At 41.9% G+C, this 18565-nt stretch overlaps 1 protein-coding gene across 2 annotated transcripts in view; it reads left to right on the top strand.

Moving 5' to 3' along the window:
* SLC4A8 (solute carrier family 4 member 8) overlaps window positions 1-18257 on the top strand; it is a 109732-nt gene extending 91475 nt beyond the window's left edge. For both annotated transcript variants that reach the window (XM_061614936.1, XM_061614937.1), the window contains exons 18-25: window positions 1584-1745; window positions 5114-5365; window positions 7672-7740; window positions 10092-10265; window positions 13290-13427; window positions 15214-15329; window positions 16433-16535; window positions 17062-18257. In XM_061614936.1, the coding sequence (XP_061470920.1) occupies window positions 1584-1745; window positions 5114-5365; window positions 7672-7740; window positions 10092-10265; window positions 13290-13427; window positions 15214-15329; window positions 16433-16520 (999 nt within the window). In that variant the 3' untranslated portion in view covers window positions 16521-16535; window positions 17062-18257. The remainder of the gene's footprint in view (window positions 1-1583; window positions 1746-5113; window positions 5366-7671; window positions 7741-10091; window positions 10266-13289; window positions 13428-15213; window positions 15330-16432; window positions 16536-17061) is intronic.
* The last annotated feature ends 308 nt before the right edge of the window (window positions 18258-18565 follow it).

Below are 18565 nucleotides of genomic sequence, written 5' to 3'. Positions count from 1 at the left end.
AGGAGAATACGTCCCATACTATCCATTTCCCACCAATGTTCAGTTGGTGGCTCTTTTGCTGAGGCAAAGCAAAAGGAATACCCTAGAAACAAGGGCTGCTTTCACACATGGGGCTAATAGCGCTAGTTTAACAGATTAAAAAGGTAGCGCTTCATTCCAGATTTCAAAAATCCCTTTCACACTGCAGTACCTGTTATACCGGCATTTTGTGCAACGGTCTTTCACACAGGTCTTCACCTACCGGTTTGAGGCCTGTTCTTTCAGTGCTTGGGGTTTTTTTGAAGGAGGCGCGATCGCGATCAGCTGAGAGGCGCAGCAGTGCAGCCTCAGAGGCTCTGGTTAAGCAGCAGCAGCATAGGCTGCTCTCCAGGAGCAGCTGGGATCAGCTGGGAGGTGCGGCGGTGGCAGTTGGTAAGGGCGGGAATGCACTGCATGCTGGGATGGCTGTCACGTGAGCAGCGGCAGTAGCGCAAAACTCCCGCAATCTTCCGTGTCCCGGCCTTGCTATCGGAATTGTTCAGGTATCATTTATTGCAGAATTTAGTGCTAAACTTCCACTACGTTCCACCAGAATTCCGGAGCTACCTGTTATGTCATGTGAAAGCTCAAATTTTATGCACAAATTAACAGGAAATAAATCGTCAGAATAACGGAATAAAGTGCAGTGTGAAAGCACCCAAGTAAAGGAGCACTGATGAAGCAAGCAAAGGCTGCTAATAGCCTATCACAACTGGACAATGCTTTAAAGCTGCTTGCAGATGGTAAAATGTTTGTCTCTTACCACTTTAAGGAAAACACCCCAAAGGGTGGATTTAGAGGACCAGATGTATTCTTCTCCTCTGCAGATGTTTTGCTTTGTGAAAGCTGAAGCTTTCTGCTGAACTTGGCACACAGGTCAAAAACATCCTAATCTATTCCACATTCCCTGAAAATCTTTCCATCACAATGCTAAGGAGCTCTTGCAGGCCAGCTGTGGGATTCCTGACATGCTACAGATGGTACTTGAGTACCTTCGGGAGTACATACTTAGTTTTCATTGGTTGCCAGGACTCTGTTGCAGCTGTGCATTATAGGGAAAGATCAGTTTGCCTGTCTCATAATACACTGTATCTAGAGTTACCAATTCATCTGTTCTGTATTGATTCCAATATAAATTATGCACTGTCCAATTCTGTTGAAATGCACCATTCCTGACCATTGGCCATGCTGGCAGGGGCTGATGGGCATTGGAGTCTGACAGCGGAGAGAGGTTGGGGAAGGCTGCTGCATGGCATGGGGTAAGTGTGTCACTACACTGACATGAGGGGAAAAAGTTATTCCATTGTTCTGTTGCTGGAATATGTGTGCCAGACGGCCCAGATCTGATGAGTGCCTCAGTACTCTGAATCCTTAGGATTGTGCCAAAAAGTTTGACAGCCCTAGTATAGGTGAATATATTTAAATTCAGGATCAGGAGCTAGGATCAGGATCAGGTCAGACTCTTATATACCATGCAGTGGCATTCCTAGCATCTTTTCAGGAGATCAAGAGGAACTGCAGCTGAGACTGGGCAATGCATGTTGCATTTGTGTATTTTTCTGCAGCCAACAAGAGATGACCGTGGGTGGCTCATTAGTCCAATTGGCCCCAATCCTGGGTGGACAGTGGTAGCAGCTATCATCCCAGCTTTGCTCTGTACCATACTGATATTTATGGACCAGCAAATCACAGCTGTTATTGTGAACAGGAAGGAACATAAACTTAAGGTAAACTGTCCACCTTGCCCTTAGAAGGCTGCCATACTTTTTATTTCTTTTGCTATGATATGAGAGGTAAAATCACACTGCTTACTAGAATAGCAGTACTGTGGTCAGATTAAGAGGCTCAGATTAAAGCACTGGTTTGGACACTTTAGTCCCCTTGAAATAAATGGCACATTAGGCTAATTTAAGCCCCATTGATTTCAATGGGACTAAAGCATGGCTAACTAAGGTTGCAATCCTATACAGTCTTAGCTGGGAGTAAATCCCATTAATCTCAGTGGGATTTGCTTCTGAGTAGACATGTATAAGATTGTGCTGCACCTCTGGATGCAAATCCATTGCTTGCAGGAGCATTGTGCATATATTATTTGTCAGCCTAACCCTCAGGTTTAGGGAAGTTTGTACCATTTTTAAAACTCAAAACCAGGAAACATTAAAATACAAATCCACTAATAGCTTTCTGGAAGCTGCTATCAAGGAAAGGTATGGTTTTGTCTGCACTAGCTGTTTTTTTCTAAGATATGTATCCCAGGGCAACAACTGAATGCTTGGGAACAGCTGACTACCTCGTCCTCACAGTGACCCTGCTTAAGACTACACTTCTGAGTTTTGTGTGTGTGAACAAGAGTATTTCATTAAGAGATTTCCTGCCATGGTCATCATAATATCAGGAATAACACTCTTACCTGGAAGTAAACCCTGCTGCAATAGGACTACATCCATAAGCATGCCCTTCAAATGGCAACTTGGAGACCTTAGCTTTTGAGTACTGGCCATTTCAAACTCAAGCTGGATCTACCATTCCATTAATTAATTTTCTCCACAAGCAGGTGTGTTAGCTTTTTATTTTATGTGATGAATTTATTTGTGCATAAGCTCACTAAATTGGTGGCCTAAAGCAGCCAATTGGTGATTGTACACACAAATAATTTATTTGTATTTATGCCTTGTAAGTCTCTTTCATTCCTGATTGCTTCTCCACTCTTCTTGGGAGGCATATATTGCAAATGTGTACAGATCAGTGCAAGGATGACAATGAGGGACAAATCAAAACCAAATGGAACAAAAAGCAAAGCAAATGAAAAAAGTGCTGGTGCACATATATACTCCCATTGTGGGTACTGTTTGGTAAAACAAAAGATGTCAAGTCCTGATTTATTGCATCTCAGTAGTAAAACATGTGCTTTGTTCCCAGATTCATTCCCCCACATTCCCAGAAGTGGATGGCAGGATTCATGTCTGAAACCCGTGGAAAGCTGTAGCCATTCAGTATGGACAATACTGAGATAAACAGACCAATTACCTGACTTGATATAAGGCAGCTTCCTGTGTTCTTATGACTGACTGGCTGCATTTATGAGTTGCATGTCCACTCATCATGAGCACTTAGATATACAGCATGTTAAACACATACACGCACATAAAAATGGGAGAACAAATAATAAACAACAAAAGAATATAGATCTAATTAAAGTAGTTGCCAGTCAACAAATAGAAGCAGCGGCCTTGCAGACAGAATTACTTTTAGTTGGCAGTAAAAGTAATATGGGTGGGAAAGCAGATATCCTTTGAAACGGTGAGCACCACAGCTGTAAAGACCCTACTCAACATCTTTATACTACAATTCTTAGCTATGTCAAGGAAGGCCGAACAAAAACAAGGCCTTCTTGCCAGATCTCAAACTACTAATTTTTTGCAATGCATTACAAAAAATGTTCTGCTCAGTCAAATGCCTTCTTAGATTGAGGAACATAAATAATGTTTGGGTCTGTTGATGATCGCATTTGCCTATTAAATTTACTATTTTTCTCATATTGTCTAAAGACTGACTGTAATAAACTTTGGTTGTGATTACTCTGTTCAGAAATTATATTATTTAATTGTTTTGCATAAAGGGTAATAAAAACCATATCTTGATTCAACAAGAAAATGGGCCAGTATGATGTTGTCAGCACAGGGTCTATTTTTTAAAATTAATAAATTTAATTCCAAGAATTTGGAAAATTGGAAAAATCTCTGATAATCTTTTAACAATTCTGTAACGAGTACTATTCTTGCAAAAATGTATTATAAAACTCTGCTTGGAAACCATCAGGATCAGCTGCTTTACTGTCTTTCTTTCTTCTGTAAATGTGGTGTTTAGCATATTCTTGCTAGCACTGCTAATTTTGGTATACCCAGATCATACAAAAATTCCTCTTTAGAGTGGGATTATCTGATGAATAAAGTATTTTACCCCATTTAAAAGCCTAATTCACAATTTCCTTTTTTGTTTTTGATAATAAATTTAACTTTTCTAAATAGAGGCAATAATATTTCTCTTTTGTTGTCCTGCAAGGCTACTAGCATAGTAACATCAGAAGCTGCCTTATACTGAGTCAAACCATTGATCCAACTAGCTCAGTATTGTCTACACTGACTGGCAGCAGCTGTCCGGGTTTTCAGATGGGAGTCTCTCCCAGCCCTACCTAGAGATGCCAGGGATTGAACCGGGGACCTTTGGCATGCGAGGCAGATGCTCTACCACTTAGCCATGGCTCTTTCCTAATCTTACTTATCAGCATTATTCCCTTTCTTGAAATCATCAACATCATCATGATTTATTACCCAACTTTCACCCTAAGGTCCCAGGGCAGGTCACAACAATGTAAGATACAACATTAGAAACAGTTTTAAAACAAAATATAATTACAAGAATAGGGTGGGTCCTAAAAAGATACATTACAAGTGTTGGACGCCAGGGTAAAGAGAAGCGTCTTCAGGATTCAACAAAAACTGTATAGTGAAGATACCAGGTACAACTCTGTGGGGAGGGAATTCCACAACTTAGGGTCTGCCACAGAGAATGCCCTTTTCTGGACCACCCCCAAGGTTCTGAGTGTGCTGGAATTACGAAGAGGGCCCCTTCTGCTGAGCGGGACGTAAGAAAGGAGGCAGCCTTTCACATATTTGGGGAAATATGTCTGCTTAATAAATAACTAGAGATCTTTCTGCTCTTGCAGCATTCTTTAAATCCAGTAATTTTGTATTGACTTCCCAGCAGATCTCAATGCAGGGGTAGGTAGATATGGGATGAAGTGTGCTCTCTGATATATCAAAAACAATCCTGGCTGTAGCTAGGTCAAAGTACTGCCAAAAGTGAAAGAACCTTGCATCTGACAGAGGTTGGATAATCTGCTTCTCACATGTTACCATCATCTAGGGTGTGAAGAATTGGGGTGTGTGTGTGGTTTTTTCCATCAGCTGCTCTGTGACCTCTGTTGCATGTGGAACATTCTGACAATCCTTTCTTTAGAACTCGCTAGTGTTTCATAGCTCTGTGTAGTCATAAGCTTCCAGCTGGCCACTACTAATGAATTGTATCTCCACAGAAAGGGTGCGGCTATCACTTGGACCTTCTCATGGTCGGCATCATGCTTGGTGTGTGTTCAGTGATGGGGTTGCCTTGGTTTGTTGCTGCCACCGTCCTTTCCATCAGTCATGTGAACAGTCTCAAATTGGAGTCAACAATGGCAGCTCCCGGAGAGCAACCTAAATTCCTGGGCATACGTGAGCAAAGAGCTACGGGATTGATGATCTTTGTACTAATGGGCCTCTCGGTTTTTATCACTGGTGTGTTAAAGGTAAAGGGATTGGAGGAACATTCAAGGTTACATGCTGACAATAAATGCTTCCTTTTGGGGATAGGTCTGTCATTAGATTTGGGATGGTGTTAATAGGAGAGACCAGCCTTGGCAATATGAATTAACTGTGAGATTCTGTTTCAAAAGTGTGCTTATGGGTGGCATTTGCAAAATGTGTTTGGGGTCATTGTTATGTCATGGACTCATTAAATGAGAGATTGGAGGGCTTTAGTTCCTTCATAGTAATGCTCCCCAAACTATAAGTACCTAGAGCACAGGTTTTTTTCTACAATAAAGTTGGAGTCAGAAAACTCTGTTATATTCACAAAAGGAGAAAGATACTTCCTCACTTAGCTCCCGCTTGCTTTTGTATACACATATAGAAAATGGCACTGTAAATTCTTAGCAACTGTGTTTAGGATTGCAGCCTAAATTATGGGGGCTATCTTTGCCCAGTCTGCATTACATTGACAAGATAAGGGTAGAGGAGTGGCTAGGGACTAACAAAAAGGCAGGGAGGAGATCTGAATCAGAGTTTAGAGGCTGAGAAGGCAGATTAAGGCTTTCTTAGTGGTGGGGTCCACTTTATAAAAAGTGCTTCCCTCTTGAGATCTTCCTGGACCTAGCTATCATTCCACTGGCAAGTAAAAATAAAGAAATGAACAATCTGTCTGTAATGCACAACTTGTTGCTATTTAAGTATAGCTGGCTCTTTTGGCTTTTCAGAATTATTTCCAGGTTTTAATGCGTTATTAATTTTGCATTGCTTTTAATGCTGCTGTTGCTGCTCTTGTTGTATGCTCTGTGGAGTGCCATTTTGGCAGAGGATATGGCGTGTACGTGCCTGAACTAAATGAATGGGGAAAGGGTGAATGGCAGCTGAGGTGGACAGAAAAGAAAATGTGACTAAGTTCAGGAAACGATGGAAGAAAGTTCTATGTTAAATGCCAGGAAACGTCGTCTAGTCATCAAAAGATTTAGGCCAGTGCATTGAGTTTTTAAAGGTCTTGCATCAGGGAGCCCTGGGTTGAAATCCCACCTCTGCAATTGCATTCGTTAAGCCATGCCTTATTAGGCTCAGACCCCCATTTATAAAATGAGAATAGGACTAATGACATACCACAAAGGATTGTTATCTGGGTGTACACAACTAAACTGTAAAGCTCTTTGCAAAGTACAAATGATACATAAGCAATAATGGATGGTAATAGATTTTTGCTTATTGAATGGATAAATTATTACTGTAGGTTGCTAATCCAACACGGCAGCTAAGTTATCTTCTTGTCATTTCCTTAAATATCTGACTAAGGTTGAACCTGTGACCAGTTTTAATTCAGAACAAAAATGTGTCCCAGCTAAGTGTTTGGGAAATTATTGCCCAGCTCCACAGCTGTGTGTTCTATATGCACAGCTGATCACAATTTTAGATGAACAGTACAAGAGGTAACAGTATGTGACACAACCTCTGTGTTATTCCTACAGATACAAAATTCACTGAGCAGTCCACATTAAGTCAGAGTTGTCTTGTGCAATCCTGCCTCTTTCCCCAAAGCATTTGTTAAGATTTACTTTGCACGCTGATATCTGGAGGGCCAGGTTGTGACCTGCACTGGAAACAATGGCAGTTTTACTGCTGAAGCCCCCCCTTTGCAAACAGCTAAACTAAACCTTTTGCTAAAACAGGGGTCACCAACATGGTGCCCACAGGTGCCAGTGTGTCTGCTAGTATTCCCGATGGTGCCCATGAAAGATGCTCAGTAAATATCCCCTCATGAATCCACAATACATTAGATACTGTTTGCCCTGCCTGTTGAGTACCTGTTTGCACTGACTCAGCCTCTCCTACCTTGAACATGCTCCCTTCAAAATCCCCACATTTCATTGGATAGCAGGATTGCACACCCACCCACCCACCCTCCCCCCCTTCCACTGTGCACAGAACAGAGGTGCAAAGATATTCTTTCTAAGAGCGAGTATGATGGTAGCTGATATAGGTGCCTTTCCCCCCACTGATGGAGGGGGCATGCCCAACGCATTTTGTGATCTCTCTTTTTCTGCTCTTTTAGATGAAGCAGCCATTATGTTATGCCCCCATGGCAGACATTTTATGATTAGTGGCCACAGCACATTCTCAAAATAGCAGACTTGCCCATTAGCCAAAAAGGTTTGAGCCCCCGTGTTAGGGAAAATAAAATCATGTCAATGCAACTCAAGTAACAAAAAGACCATAATGAAGGCCAATGTTTTGCTGCTGCTTATAAATTATAAGCTTAATATCTCTTGAAATGTATATTCTCTCTTTCCAGTTTATACCTATGGCTGTCCTCTATGGAGTGTTTCTGTACATGGGTGTTTCTTCCCTGGGAGGAATTCAGGTATGCAGTTTAACCAACTAAAGGGGACTGTAAAAATTAGTCAGGTCAAAGCAATCTAGATTACAGAAGATATTCTGGGAAGGTTGCATCATATTTAAAGGAAGAACCTTCCTCTTTTGCGTGTTTCTTTTCTTTAATTTTTCTTACTGAATATCTTTTTGTATTCCATCTCTCATTTCCATCCATCCATCCTTTCCCTCCGCCCTCTCTCTCATATCCTGTCTTTCTTACTCGAGGCACTGTAGCTGGCTCTCCACCCATTTTATTGTCATAATAACCTTGCGATTAAGGTTAAGTTGAGAGATAGTGTCTGACCCAAGGCGAGCTTTATGGCTGAGTAGGGATTTGGACCTGAGATTCACCGGTCCATGTTGAACACTCTAGCTACTGTTTTATATTCTGTGTTTGGGGGTGGGGGTGGGATTGGTAGTTGAGTGCATGTGTGGTGGCCTTGCAGTTTGCAAAGACCCCTGAAGGGTGCAGTGCTCCTGTGTGTGCTCTGTGAACAGACATGGATTCCCATGGCCCTGGCAGGGATCCTTGTTGGTGTGGGCTGGGTGCCAAGTGTAGCACTCACAACATTAATAAAACACAGCAAGAAAACAATGCACAGCATACAGTGTATTGAAACCATGACATCCAAAACAGTGCAAATATACATAATATATATGATAATATTCATTTCATTGTGTTTGTCTTAGTTACCCCTCTTTTTTGTGTGTGACTCCTTTGGGGTATACCCGTCCTCATGGTGTTGGTTTTTTTTGCCCTTTGGGTCTAGTACAGGGGATGCAAAAATGACTTGAATTTCCTTTTTGTTAGTAATCTTAAACCTGTGATATAACACTGCAATGTCCATTCTATCAAACAGTGACTTCCCTCATTAGGAACATAGGAAGCTGCTGTGCACCAGGTCAGACTGTTTGTCCATGTTGCCCAGGAATGTCCCCTTTGACTTCCATGGTCTCTCCAGGTTTCCAGGCACAGCTGTCTCTCTCATCAGCTGTTACCTCACCCTTTTAATGGGAGGTATCAGGGATGGAGCCTGGGACTTCTGCATGCAAAACAGTTGAACTACCATGGAGCCATGGTCCCTCCTAAAATATATGATGTTTGGCATAAAATTTGAATGTCTTGAGTAACAGCTATGAATGATAGGTTAAATTGTGAAGGTGTAGTGTTCTTCTGGGTAGTCTCATGCTTTTCTTTGAGTGGATGAGGAATCAATGGGGCACAGCACCTGTCAATTTTGCCCGGTACTGGGTCTGGGGCTCTTGGGTCACTGGTAGAAATGTACAGGACTGCTGCTGAAGAACAATAGTTGCAGGTTAAGTGCAACTCTCTTCATTTGTTGCAAGACTCAGCTTGCACTGTAAATTTTCACAGATAATACTAAAAAGCACATTTGTGCCTTTCCAACACTATGCTCATATACGAAGGCTGCTTCATGTTTTTGTAGATGAACATCACAAGGTCTAATGTGTGGATGTGCAAAACATGCATGGTGTACTGCTTTATATATTTTTTTAAAAAAAATTCAAAGCAGTTTACAACCTGTCTTAACACATCAAATAGAACATTACAGAATATCAAATAAAACATTACAAATGAACATCAAGTACAAAATAGGCAGTTAAAGCAGCATCATTAACAGGAAAATAAAGAATTTTCTTAAACACAAAAATTCTACAAATAAAAAAATGCAATAAAACTCCAGATGTGCCACATCTATAGGAATAAACAGAATAAATGAAATAGGAGCTGCACCTGCACTTTCTCCCCCCCACAGTAACATCTCCCAAATACACCCTTAATAACCTTCCACATACAAACCTCACTGTCAAGCATTTCCACAAACTATACACATAACCCAGCTAATCCCCAGCCAACCATTTGTTGCAAACCGAATGTCAGTCTACCAAAAACCCCTTTCAGCTCTGAACATAATTTACAGCCTGCTCATTCACCCATCTCCAGCTAGGACAATACAGCATCAGACAGACAAGCCACAGGATGGGCTGCAGCTCCCATGTCTATGCTCTGTGGCAAAGGCAGGTTTCCTTGCCTTGTAATGTGAAGAAAAGCCCTGTTAGTAGTGTGAGGTGGGAAGTGGAAAAAAGGGAGCCATTGTTTTTTGTTTTTTTAAAAAAATGGAAAGCACTCTAGCCAATGTAAATATTGTGTTCAAGCTATGGGCACAAATGTAAAGCCTAATTGTATCTGTGTTGTGTGTGGAAATGCCCTTAGGCATTTTGTAAGGATTTGTGAAAGGTTGCTTATGAAGAAGCCACTCTATAGTAATTTATGTGTTATTTCAAATGCTTGATCTTTTCTTTTTACACTCTTCCCAGTTCTTTGATCGTCTGAAGCTATTTGGAATGCCAACCAAACACCAGCCAGACTTCATCTACCTTCGGCATGTTCCCTTGCGAAAAGTGCACCTCTTCACTGTCATCCAGCTGACGTGCCTTGTCCTTCTGTGGGTCATTAAGGCATCTCGCGCCGCTATTGTCTTTCCTATGATGGTAAACAAACAAACACACACAATACTGAATAGGTCATATTCCTCTACACTATATTTGCAGTGGTCTGTCACCACACTGTAGTTTGCATGGCTGCTAACTACAGCATGATGATGATTAGAAAGAGGCAGCGGTAGGATGGGGACTGAAAGAGGAGAGGACATGGAGGCAGAGGAGGAAGGGCAGGTAGCTGAGGAGTTGGAGGCAACAGCTATGGGGGGAGACTGAGAGGGGAGAGAAGGAGGACTTTTTGGGTGGGGTTGGAAGGAGCAATGGGGATAACCCCATTAGCTGAACTATATTGCCCGCCTGCCAGCCATGTGTAACTGGTGTGGGCACTTCCTTCGCCTCTTGAAGGGGCTTTTAAAAGGAGGAGAATAAGAGCAATGTGGATAGCCCCCTTTGCTCACTGTTGTTGCGGGCACTTCCTTTGTCACAAAGAGCAACTTTTCTGAAGGGGGGTTGCTCTTTCTTGGACAGAGGAAATAGCAGCAAGGAAATAGTGGGAGGTTGTGTACCGATGGGGGACACAGGGGAGGGGAGAGAAAGACAGAAGGAAAATGGGTGCAATAAGAGGATGGGTGGTGGGGAAAAAATGGGGGTAGAGAAAGGCACTATACACATATTCAGAGAGCCTCTTTTGCATGCAGGGAGCCTAGCAAGGTGCCTTGGGTGGGGGGTTGGTGAGTGGAGCAAGCAGGGGCTCTGCCCCTAGTCTATCATGTGGATATAGATTACATCTGCAAAGCACTGGTCTATTTATTGCATCTTAGCAAAGTTCAGAAGCCCCATTGAATACTCAGAAAAGTGTTCTCCAAGTGATTTTTGTGTCCTTAGAATATTTACTTAATTACATAGTGTTTATAAGCCAGGGTGCAAAATGGATAACAGCAGTCACACCAGAAGACATGTTAGCTGTCCACAATTTAAGTAATTTAACAAACTGATGGGAGTGGAAGGCGTCAGCAATGTCACCTCAAATGTAAACATGGACTCTGATCTAGTCTCTGTGTAGCCAAGATCAGAAAATGTGCAATAGTTCCAACAGCTTTCCGGCATAGGATGGAGCAAGGGAGAGAGATTCAGTTCATCTCCTTGCTGCTCCCAGTGCTGGCCCAGGACATTTTGCTCCCTGAAGTGGAGCCCAAATGTTTCCCTCCTTGCTAGGACCATCAGTTTTAAATATCTTGCTGCACTGTTCAGACCTTTATTTATCTATCCTGCTCCCCAACTTCTGGAGTTGACTGAAGCAGGTTACTTCATGTGTGGTGGAGTGAGCCCTGGCTTCCCCTTCAAAAGCTGATTAGTGCTATTGCTAACAATAACAATAATAGTAAATTGTTAATTTTATTTAAATTAATATCCTGGCCTTCCACAAGGAGCCCAGGGCGGCAAACAAAAACACTAAAAGCATGTTTAACACATCTTAAAAACAAAACATCATTAAAAATTAATCTTTAAAACATCTTTAAAAAAGAAATCTAAAAACACAGATGCAGACTGGGATAAGGTTTTTACTTAAAAGGCTTGTTGAAAGAGGTGTCAAAAAGATAACAGAGATGGCTCCTGTCTAATTTTTAAGGGGAGGGAATTCCTAAGGATAGGTGCCGCAACACTAGAGGTCTTTCCTATGTTGTGCGGAATGGACCTCCTGATGAGATGGCAGCTGCAGGAGGCCCTCACATGCAGAGCACAGTGATCGACTGGGCATATAAGGGATAAGACAATGTTTCAGATATCCTGGTCCCAAGCTGTATAGGGCTTTATATACCAAAACCAGCACCTTGAATTTAGCCTGGTAGCTAATGAGCAGCCAGTGCAATTTTTTCAGCAGAGGGGTAACATGTTGGCAATATCCTGCCCCAGTAAGCAGTCACACTACTGCATTTTGCACCAGCTGCAGGTTACGGACCAACCTCAAGGGCAGCTCCACATAGATCACATTATAGTAATCCATGCCAGATTATCTGACCTGGGTTGCAAACATGTATTGCTATGTATTGCTGCTCTGGCAGATGGATAAGGAGAACTACATGCACAGCAACCATTTGTACACACTGTTCTTTCTCAGGTGTAGATAAGCCATGGGGCTTTATGTCCATATGGGTATGTCCTTTAGTGGATCAGGGCAATTGTGTTGTCCCATGATAAAAAAAATCAAATGTTTATTTACCTTCTCCCTTCAGAGGCCTGGTACAGCTGGCAGAAGTAGCGATTATGGTAGCAGTTACCTCATTCTGGCCTTTCACAGTTAACTGTTATCATTTGTTTACAATCAGCTTCCCTTTAAAAGATGAAAATGATATCATAAACTAATCATACTTGCCATTTCACAGTGGCCTGTAGTCTCAGAGGAGCTTGGACATTCCCCTCCCCATATGTCAGAGCTAGCCACTATCCCTTCCCTAAAATACAATTTGAATTATATTACAGCTTTGGTTGAGTGTTCAGGAAGGATGGCAGAGATTATCCCAGCTAGGCAACAGTATGTTTGTTGATGCTTTGCTATCAAAGCCGTAGTATGGGAGAATGAACTCAGATGACTGGGAACTATAACATGGTAACTTATTTACTTACTACAGGTTGCCTGTCTGTAGCCGTGTGAGGATATGGTTGTCTCTCCTTTGCAAGGAAGCAGAGGGGTAGTAGGCTGGGCTTAACCATGTGGTTGGAGGTCACAGCTGACTTCCTAACCATGAAGCAGCTTGTTCCAATCTGTCTGATTCCATTCCCCCCACCTTCCCAATGCAGGACCATTGTGTTCTACTTCTTCCCTTTCCCCATTAATTTCAGTAGTATCATAGATGGACTGAGAGATTGCAGTATTGATATCATTTATTTAGCTCCACAAAAACAAAACATTGCAGCAAGTATAAGAGGAGAAGGAAGAAAACTGTTCTTTTTTTTCTGTCTGGTGCCCTTTATCCCCTTTGCCTTCATCTGTGTATTGTCTCTGCTGGTGAATTCTCTTGTTACTGTTGAGTCCTCTCTCTCTTTCCCTCCTCTTTTCTTCCCCACTCCAACAAGGTTTTGGCATTGGTCTTTGTACGTAAAGTCATGGATTTCTGCTTTTCAAAGCGGGAGCTCAGTTGGCTTGATGACCTCATGCCAGAGAGCAAGAAGAAAAAACTGGATGATGAACAAAAGGTGGCAGATCAAGCAGAGGTGAGCAGACTTATTTCTACATTTATATATGCATCTTTCAGAGCTTCATTCTGCTGCAGCAGAGTTAGGCACCAGCTCTATGATCCTTCTGTATTTATTTGTTATTAAGGACAGTCACTGTCATGGCAATCCCAAGATGCTTTTCTTTTCACTCAAATCCTCCTTTAGCAAGGCCTCTTCTGACTTTACTGCCACCCATCTGGTTTTCCCAACTCTCTCTCTTTCTCTCTCTCTCTCTCTCTCTCTCTCTCACACACACACACACACACACACGGTCTGTTGTTCATATCTTCAGATGAATGCACAAAGACTAAGGCAGAAATCCTGTCTTCATTTACTTCATGTATCCGTGAATGATAATTCCCAGCCTGGATTTGATGCTAAATTTTCCAACAGCAGCCTTCACTGCATTTTCTGTGAATATGTCACCTCTGAGGTCCCTAAACAAATGTCCTTTTCTACTCAAAGGATCAATGCTGTTAAAAGCATCCTTTCTGCGGTCTCTTATGCATACTCAGTTTGCGTGGGACTCCTGCCTGCCACTATACAGAGATCCATAGAACTCAGCTGGACTTACTTCTGAGTTGACATGGATTGCACTGTGGGAGTGAATTCAGATGGCCAGGAACTATATAACATGGTAATGTAATTACTTACTACAGGGTGCTTGTAGCCATATGAGTAGGAGGTGGTTGTCTTGGGGTTAATCACCGCTTTGGAGCACATGGCGGAGGGGTGATATGCCTGGGCTTAGCCATGAGGTTGGAGGCTACAACTGGCTTCCTAACTATGTGGTAGCCCCCATCCCAAGATAATGCAGGGTTCATGTCTTGGCCGTCTTATGTGGAATGTCAGCCCCTCTGGGCAGGGACCAAGCAGAGGAAAGTAAAGTGAAATAATTGCAGTAACAATGAAATCTCAGAGACCTGAATGGCAATTAGATGCCTAACACTTGTCAGATTGTGTTTATTCGACTTGCTTCCTTGTACAAAGGAAACCAACTGAAGGACCATAAATCATACTAAATGTAATGAGTATACAAAGTTAGCAAAGGTTAGTCACAATCAACTCCCATGGGAGAAATAGGTGTATCCTGATGTAACCAGGACTCACATTTCACAGATTTCACTGGGACTTAATTAAAATCTTAAGTTTTGCTGGGTAGTAAGTGGAGTTTTTTGTGTGAAAGGGGTGGTTTACCCCCAGTTTTGGGGCCTGAACCGATCTCCCACCCCCAAAAACCTACCAGTGTTGGCAGTGGAAGCAAAAAAAGCTTTTTAAAAAAGCTTTAAGGGTTTAAACTGCTCTGCCTAACCCAGTGCCCTAATGTATGTCACCCCTCCCCTTCCTGATCCTCAGATTGATCATTTGACAACCAGGAACACAGGAAGCTACCTTATACTGAGTTGACCTAGCTTGAGTCTAGTTTGGTTTGTCTGTGCTGACGGGTAGTGAATCTCCAGGGTTTCGGACAGAGAGCATTCCCAGCCCTACCTGGAGAGGCTGGATATGGAACCTGGTCCTTTCTGCATGTAAACTAGATTCTCTACAGGGCAAGTGCAATAATCCCCCCTCCCCAGCTGATCTGCATGAGTCAGCTGAGAAGGGGGCCTGTGTATGTGTGTATGTGTGGATGTGTCCTGTGAGAGTGTGGGATGACCGCAACCACCACTGGCATATGGCCCTGGGAGGGTTGGCCAGTGGCTCTTAGGCCAAAAAAGGAGTTAGCCATCCTTGGGTGCATGCGTTTATGGCATTTGAACAAGAGTTTTTTTGTGTTCAACAGGAGTCTGAGAGCATGAGAGAAGATACTGTAATTCAAATACCTGTGGTGAACCCATGCTATCTTAGTGTACCAGGAATTGAAATTCCACCACAGACTACTTCACCAAAAAATAACAGGTAAACAACAACAAAAATTAAGTTCAAAGAAGAGCTTTGGGAAGTTAATGGAATACTCTTTCATTCAAGGACACCAAATGGGTGATCAAGACTTGCTATCATTTTTGGTGCATGTCAGACGTCCACAAACGATATGCTTCCTCTTTCTCATTTTTCTTTTTGAATATGTTTCTGTATTCCAGTGGTGCTTTACAAAAGCAGTGATAGATGATAAAACATTCAACTTGTCAATGCTGTGTTAACATCTGTAGTGGGAAAGGAAACTCTTGTCTCTATTCAGACAAAAATGAATTGAGTTGAACTTCTTGCTGAACTGTAATTCATCAGTTTAATGCTTGAGCCGCCCTTTGAAATTGCTTTCTTCAAGAATTGCTGTCTTAAGATCAGTGGCAGAGAGCCTACCAGGACATTCTGCCACTGATCTTAAGGAAGCTATGCTTGTTAGTCTTTAAGGTACTATGAGACTCTGGGTCATATTCAACTAGTCATTACGCTATCTAGCACAAGGATTCCTGCTAGTGCAATGGGATTTCCCCCCTTCACCTCCCCCCTGCCCCCCACACCTTCCCCAAATCCACTGCAGAGGGTTGGGAGAACCCCAAGAACAGCGCTCAGGAGAAGGAGAGGGGAGATTGTTCCAACAGGCAGAAATACTAGTGTTGATGGAATGATCTCATTAGCGTTACATTGAATAGAATCCTTTATCTTGATTGTGGTGTAGGAGGAGAGCTTTGCAGATATCCTGGACCGCAAAAAAGACAAATAATTGGGTGTTAGAACAAATTAAACCAGACCTATCACTAGAAGCTAAAATGATGAGACTGAGGTTATCATACTTTGGACACATAATGAGAAGACATGATTCATTAGAAAAGACAATAATGCTAAGAAAAACAGAAAGGAGTAGAAAAAGAAGAAGGCCAAACAAGAGACGGATTGATTCCATAAAGGAAGCCACAGACCTGAACGCACAAGATCTGAACAGGGTGGTTTATAACTGATGCTATTTGAAGTTGCTGATTATAGGGTTGCCATAAGTCGTAAGCGACTTGAAGGCGCATAACAGCAAAGGTTTTAATCACTAATTAAAATGTTTATTGCAGACCTGATCCTGCAGACATTAACATCTCCGAAGAAATGTCTAAAACAACTATGTGGAAGACCCTCACCATGAATACAGAAAAACTCTAAATCCAAAGAGTAGAGGTATGGAGATTCCCTATAGGGTGGCCCTGCATTTGTACTCGCCCATGCAATCCTCAAGTCAGACAGCTATAGTGGTTAGTCTAAAGGTGCTGGTGAGAGCAGAGCATTAAAGAATTTCATGTTTTAAAACCTGAAAAAAATGATTAAAAATACCATGCTCAAGCATAGCCTACCCACACTGCTATATCACATTCACTAGTGTGGACAGAACATAGTGGGATATACATGCACACACAAAACACTACACTGTCTGGACTGTAGAAAGTCAACTGCAATGCTATGTGCAGTTTTCAGCAGAAGAGCAATCATTGAGTATTGCTAGGAAGTAACTCTAGTCTATTATGCGCACTATTTCTCTGTGCAAAAGATATAGCCATTTGACAGTCATTGATGTGCAAATTCTGAGACTGCTTTCAGACTTTCTGGGGAATAGAGGAAGATGAAGAATGGAAAAGAAATTATGTTGATTCCTGCCTTCAGTATGTCCAGAATTGGTATATATCTAATAGCATATTTTGATTCACAGCTTTGCCATTCAGGCCCCTCTGCTTTGGATGAGGAGCAGCAGCACATGAAGATGACTCAGGGAAGAGCCAAGACATGCAGGCAAGGGAGAAAATACTTTTGCAATGGAAAAGGGCACAAGCAAACAAACTGCCCCAGTACTTCCTTCACACAAGTAACTGGGTTCATATTAAAAGCCATTTAGAAGTGTTTTGACTATCCTTTTGTGTGCTTCAGTGGGCATTCTAATTATGTTCAGACCAGCAAATCAATGAACGCACACGCAATCAATGAACATTAAGTGTTAAAGCCTCCGTGTGTGTGTGCGTGTGTGTGAATTTGCTATGTTGCAGTTTCTTAGTTGTAGAGGGACTGCTGTCTCTGCATCCTTAAGTCCTGTCCTCCCCTCCCAATGTCTGTTTTTTAACCATTTAAACTTTGAGTGTACAACACCACCCTCACAACTATTTTGGGTTCCTTTTTTTTAAATTCATATTTACTTGTTCTTTGCAATTCATATTTACTTGTTCTTTGAAAGGCTAGTAGTTCAATTAGGTTTGCCTTTTACCCTGAATCATCTTAAAGAGTGATCACAGAAGCAACTGATGAGAGATAATATAAATGCTTACAAGAAGGTGGGGGAAATGTCCCTGTAAAATGCTTGTTTCTATTTTTTTTAAAAAAAAATAAGTTATTTAAATTTAGCTCATTTGGTCATTTTTAAAATTTTGATTTATTTATTTTACAGCTGGTTTATAATGAAACTTTAATTCATTAGAATATTTCAACGTTTCAGTCACAATACATACATGTGCCAAACATCTTTGTGTTGCTTTGTGTGTGTGTGTGTGAGTGCGTGTGTTTGCGGTCTAGGTAAATCCAACCAAGCCATTGACTGTAGCAATGTAAACAAGCTAGCACAGGAGAGAGAGAGGGAGAAAGGTGATTGCCTCAACCGCTATTAATGCCACAATTGTCACAATCTTGACAGATTTCTGCAGCCAATGAATTATGGGGTGAAAGTGGGTTGATATGGGGAAAGTCCAGAAATGTTGAGCTTAAAGGTAAGAACAAGGGCAAGTAGCAAAAGCTGCCCTGGTGAAGTTACTCTGAGGGAAGTAGCTTGGGCCAGGAGTCTCAGTGCCTCAGTGCACAGAAACCTTGTTAATAATATTCGTCTGTCCCCTCAAAATTAATAAAATTAAAGCAAATTGATCTGCTAAACAGAGGTTTGATTCTCAATCATTCTGTTTTCTGTATTCATTGAGAACATTGGAATTCTCAGACATGGTCCCTGTGTGGCTTTTTAAAGTCAAGGTGAAGGGTAGAGAGACACACTTACTGTTGTGTCGGTTCTGGTGCGTCTAGCTCCACCTCTGTTTTCTGAAAATGGGGGCCATGCAACGCTAGTCAAACTCCCACCCCTTTTTACTCTAAAACCTGATCAGATCATCTCCAGTGCATTTTTTAAAATAAAAAAATCAGCTTCAGACAGATCTCACAACTGATTGTTAGATTAACCCTTT

The sequence above is a fragment of the Rhineura floridana genome, chromosome 3, assembly GCF_030035675.1.
Source record: "Rhineura floridana isolate rRhiFlo1 chromosome 3, rRhiFlo1.hap2, whole genome shotgun sequence".
In the NCBI taxonomy this organism is placed as follows: Eukaryota; Metazoa; Chordata; class Lepidosauria; order Squamata; family Rhineuridae; genus Rhineura; species Rhineura floridana.
This window is presented reverse-complemented; position numbering and strand designations above follow the sequence as displayed.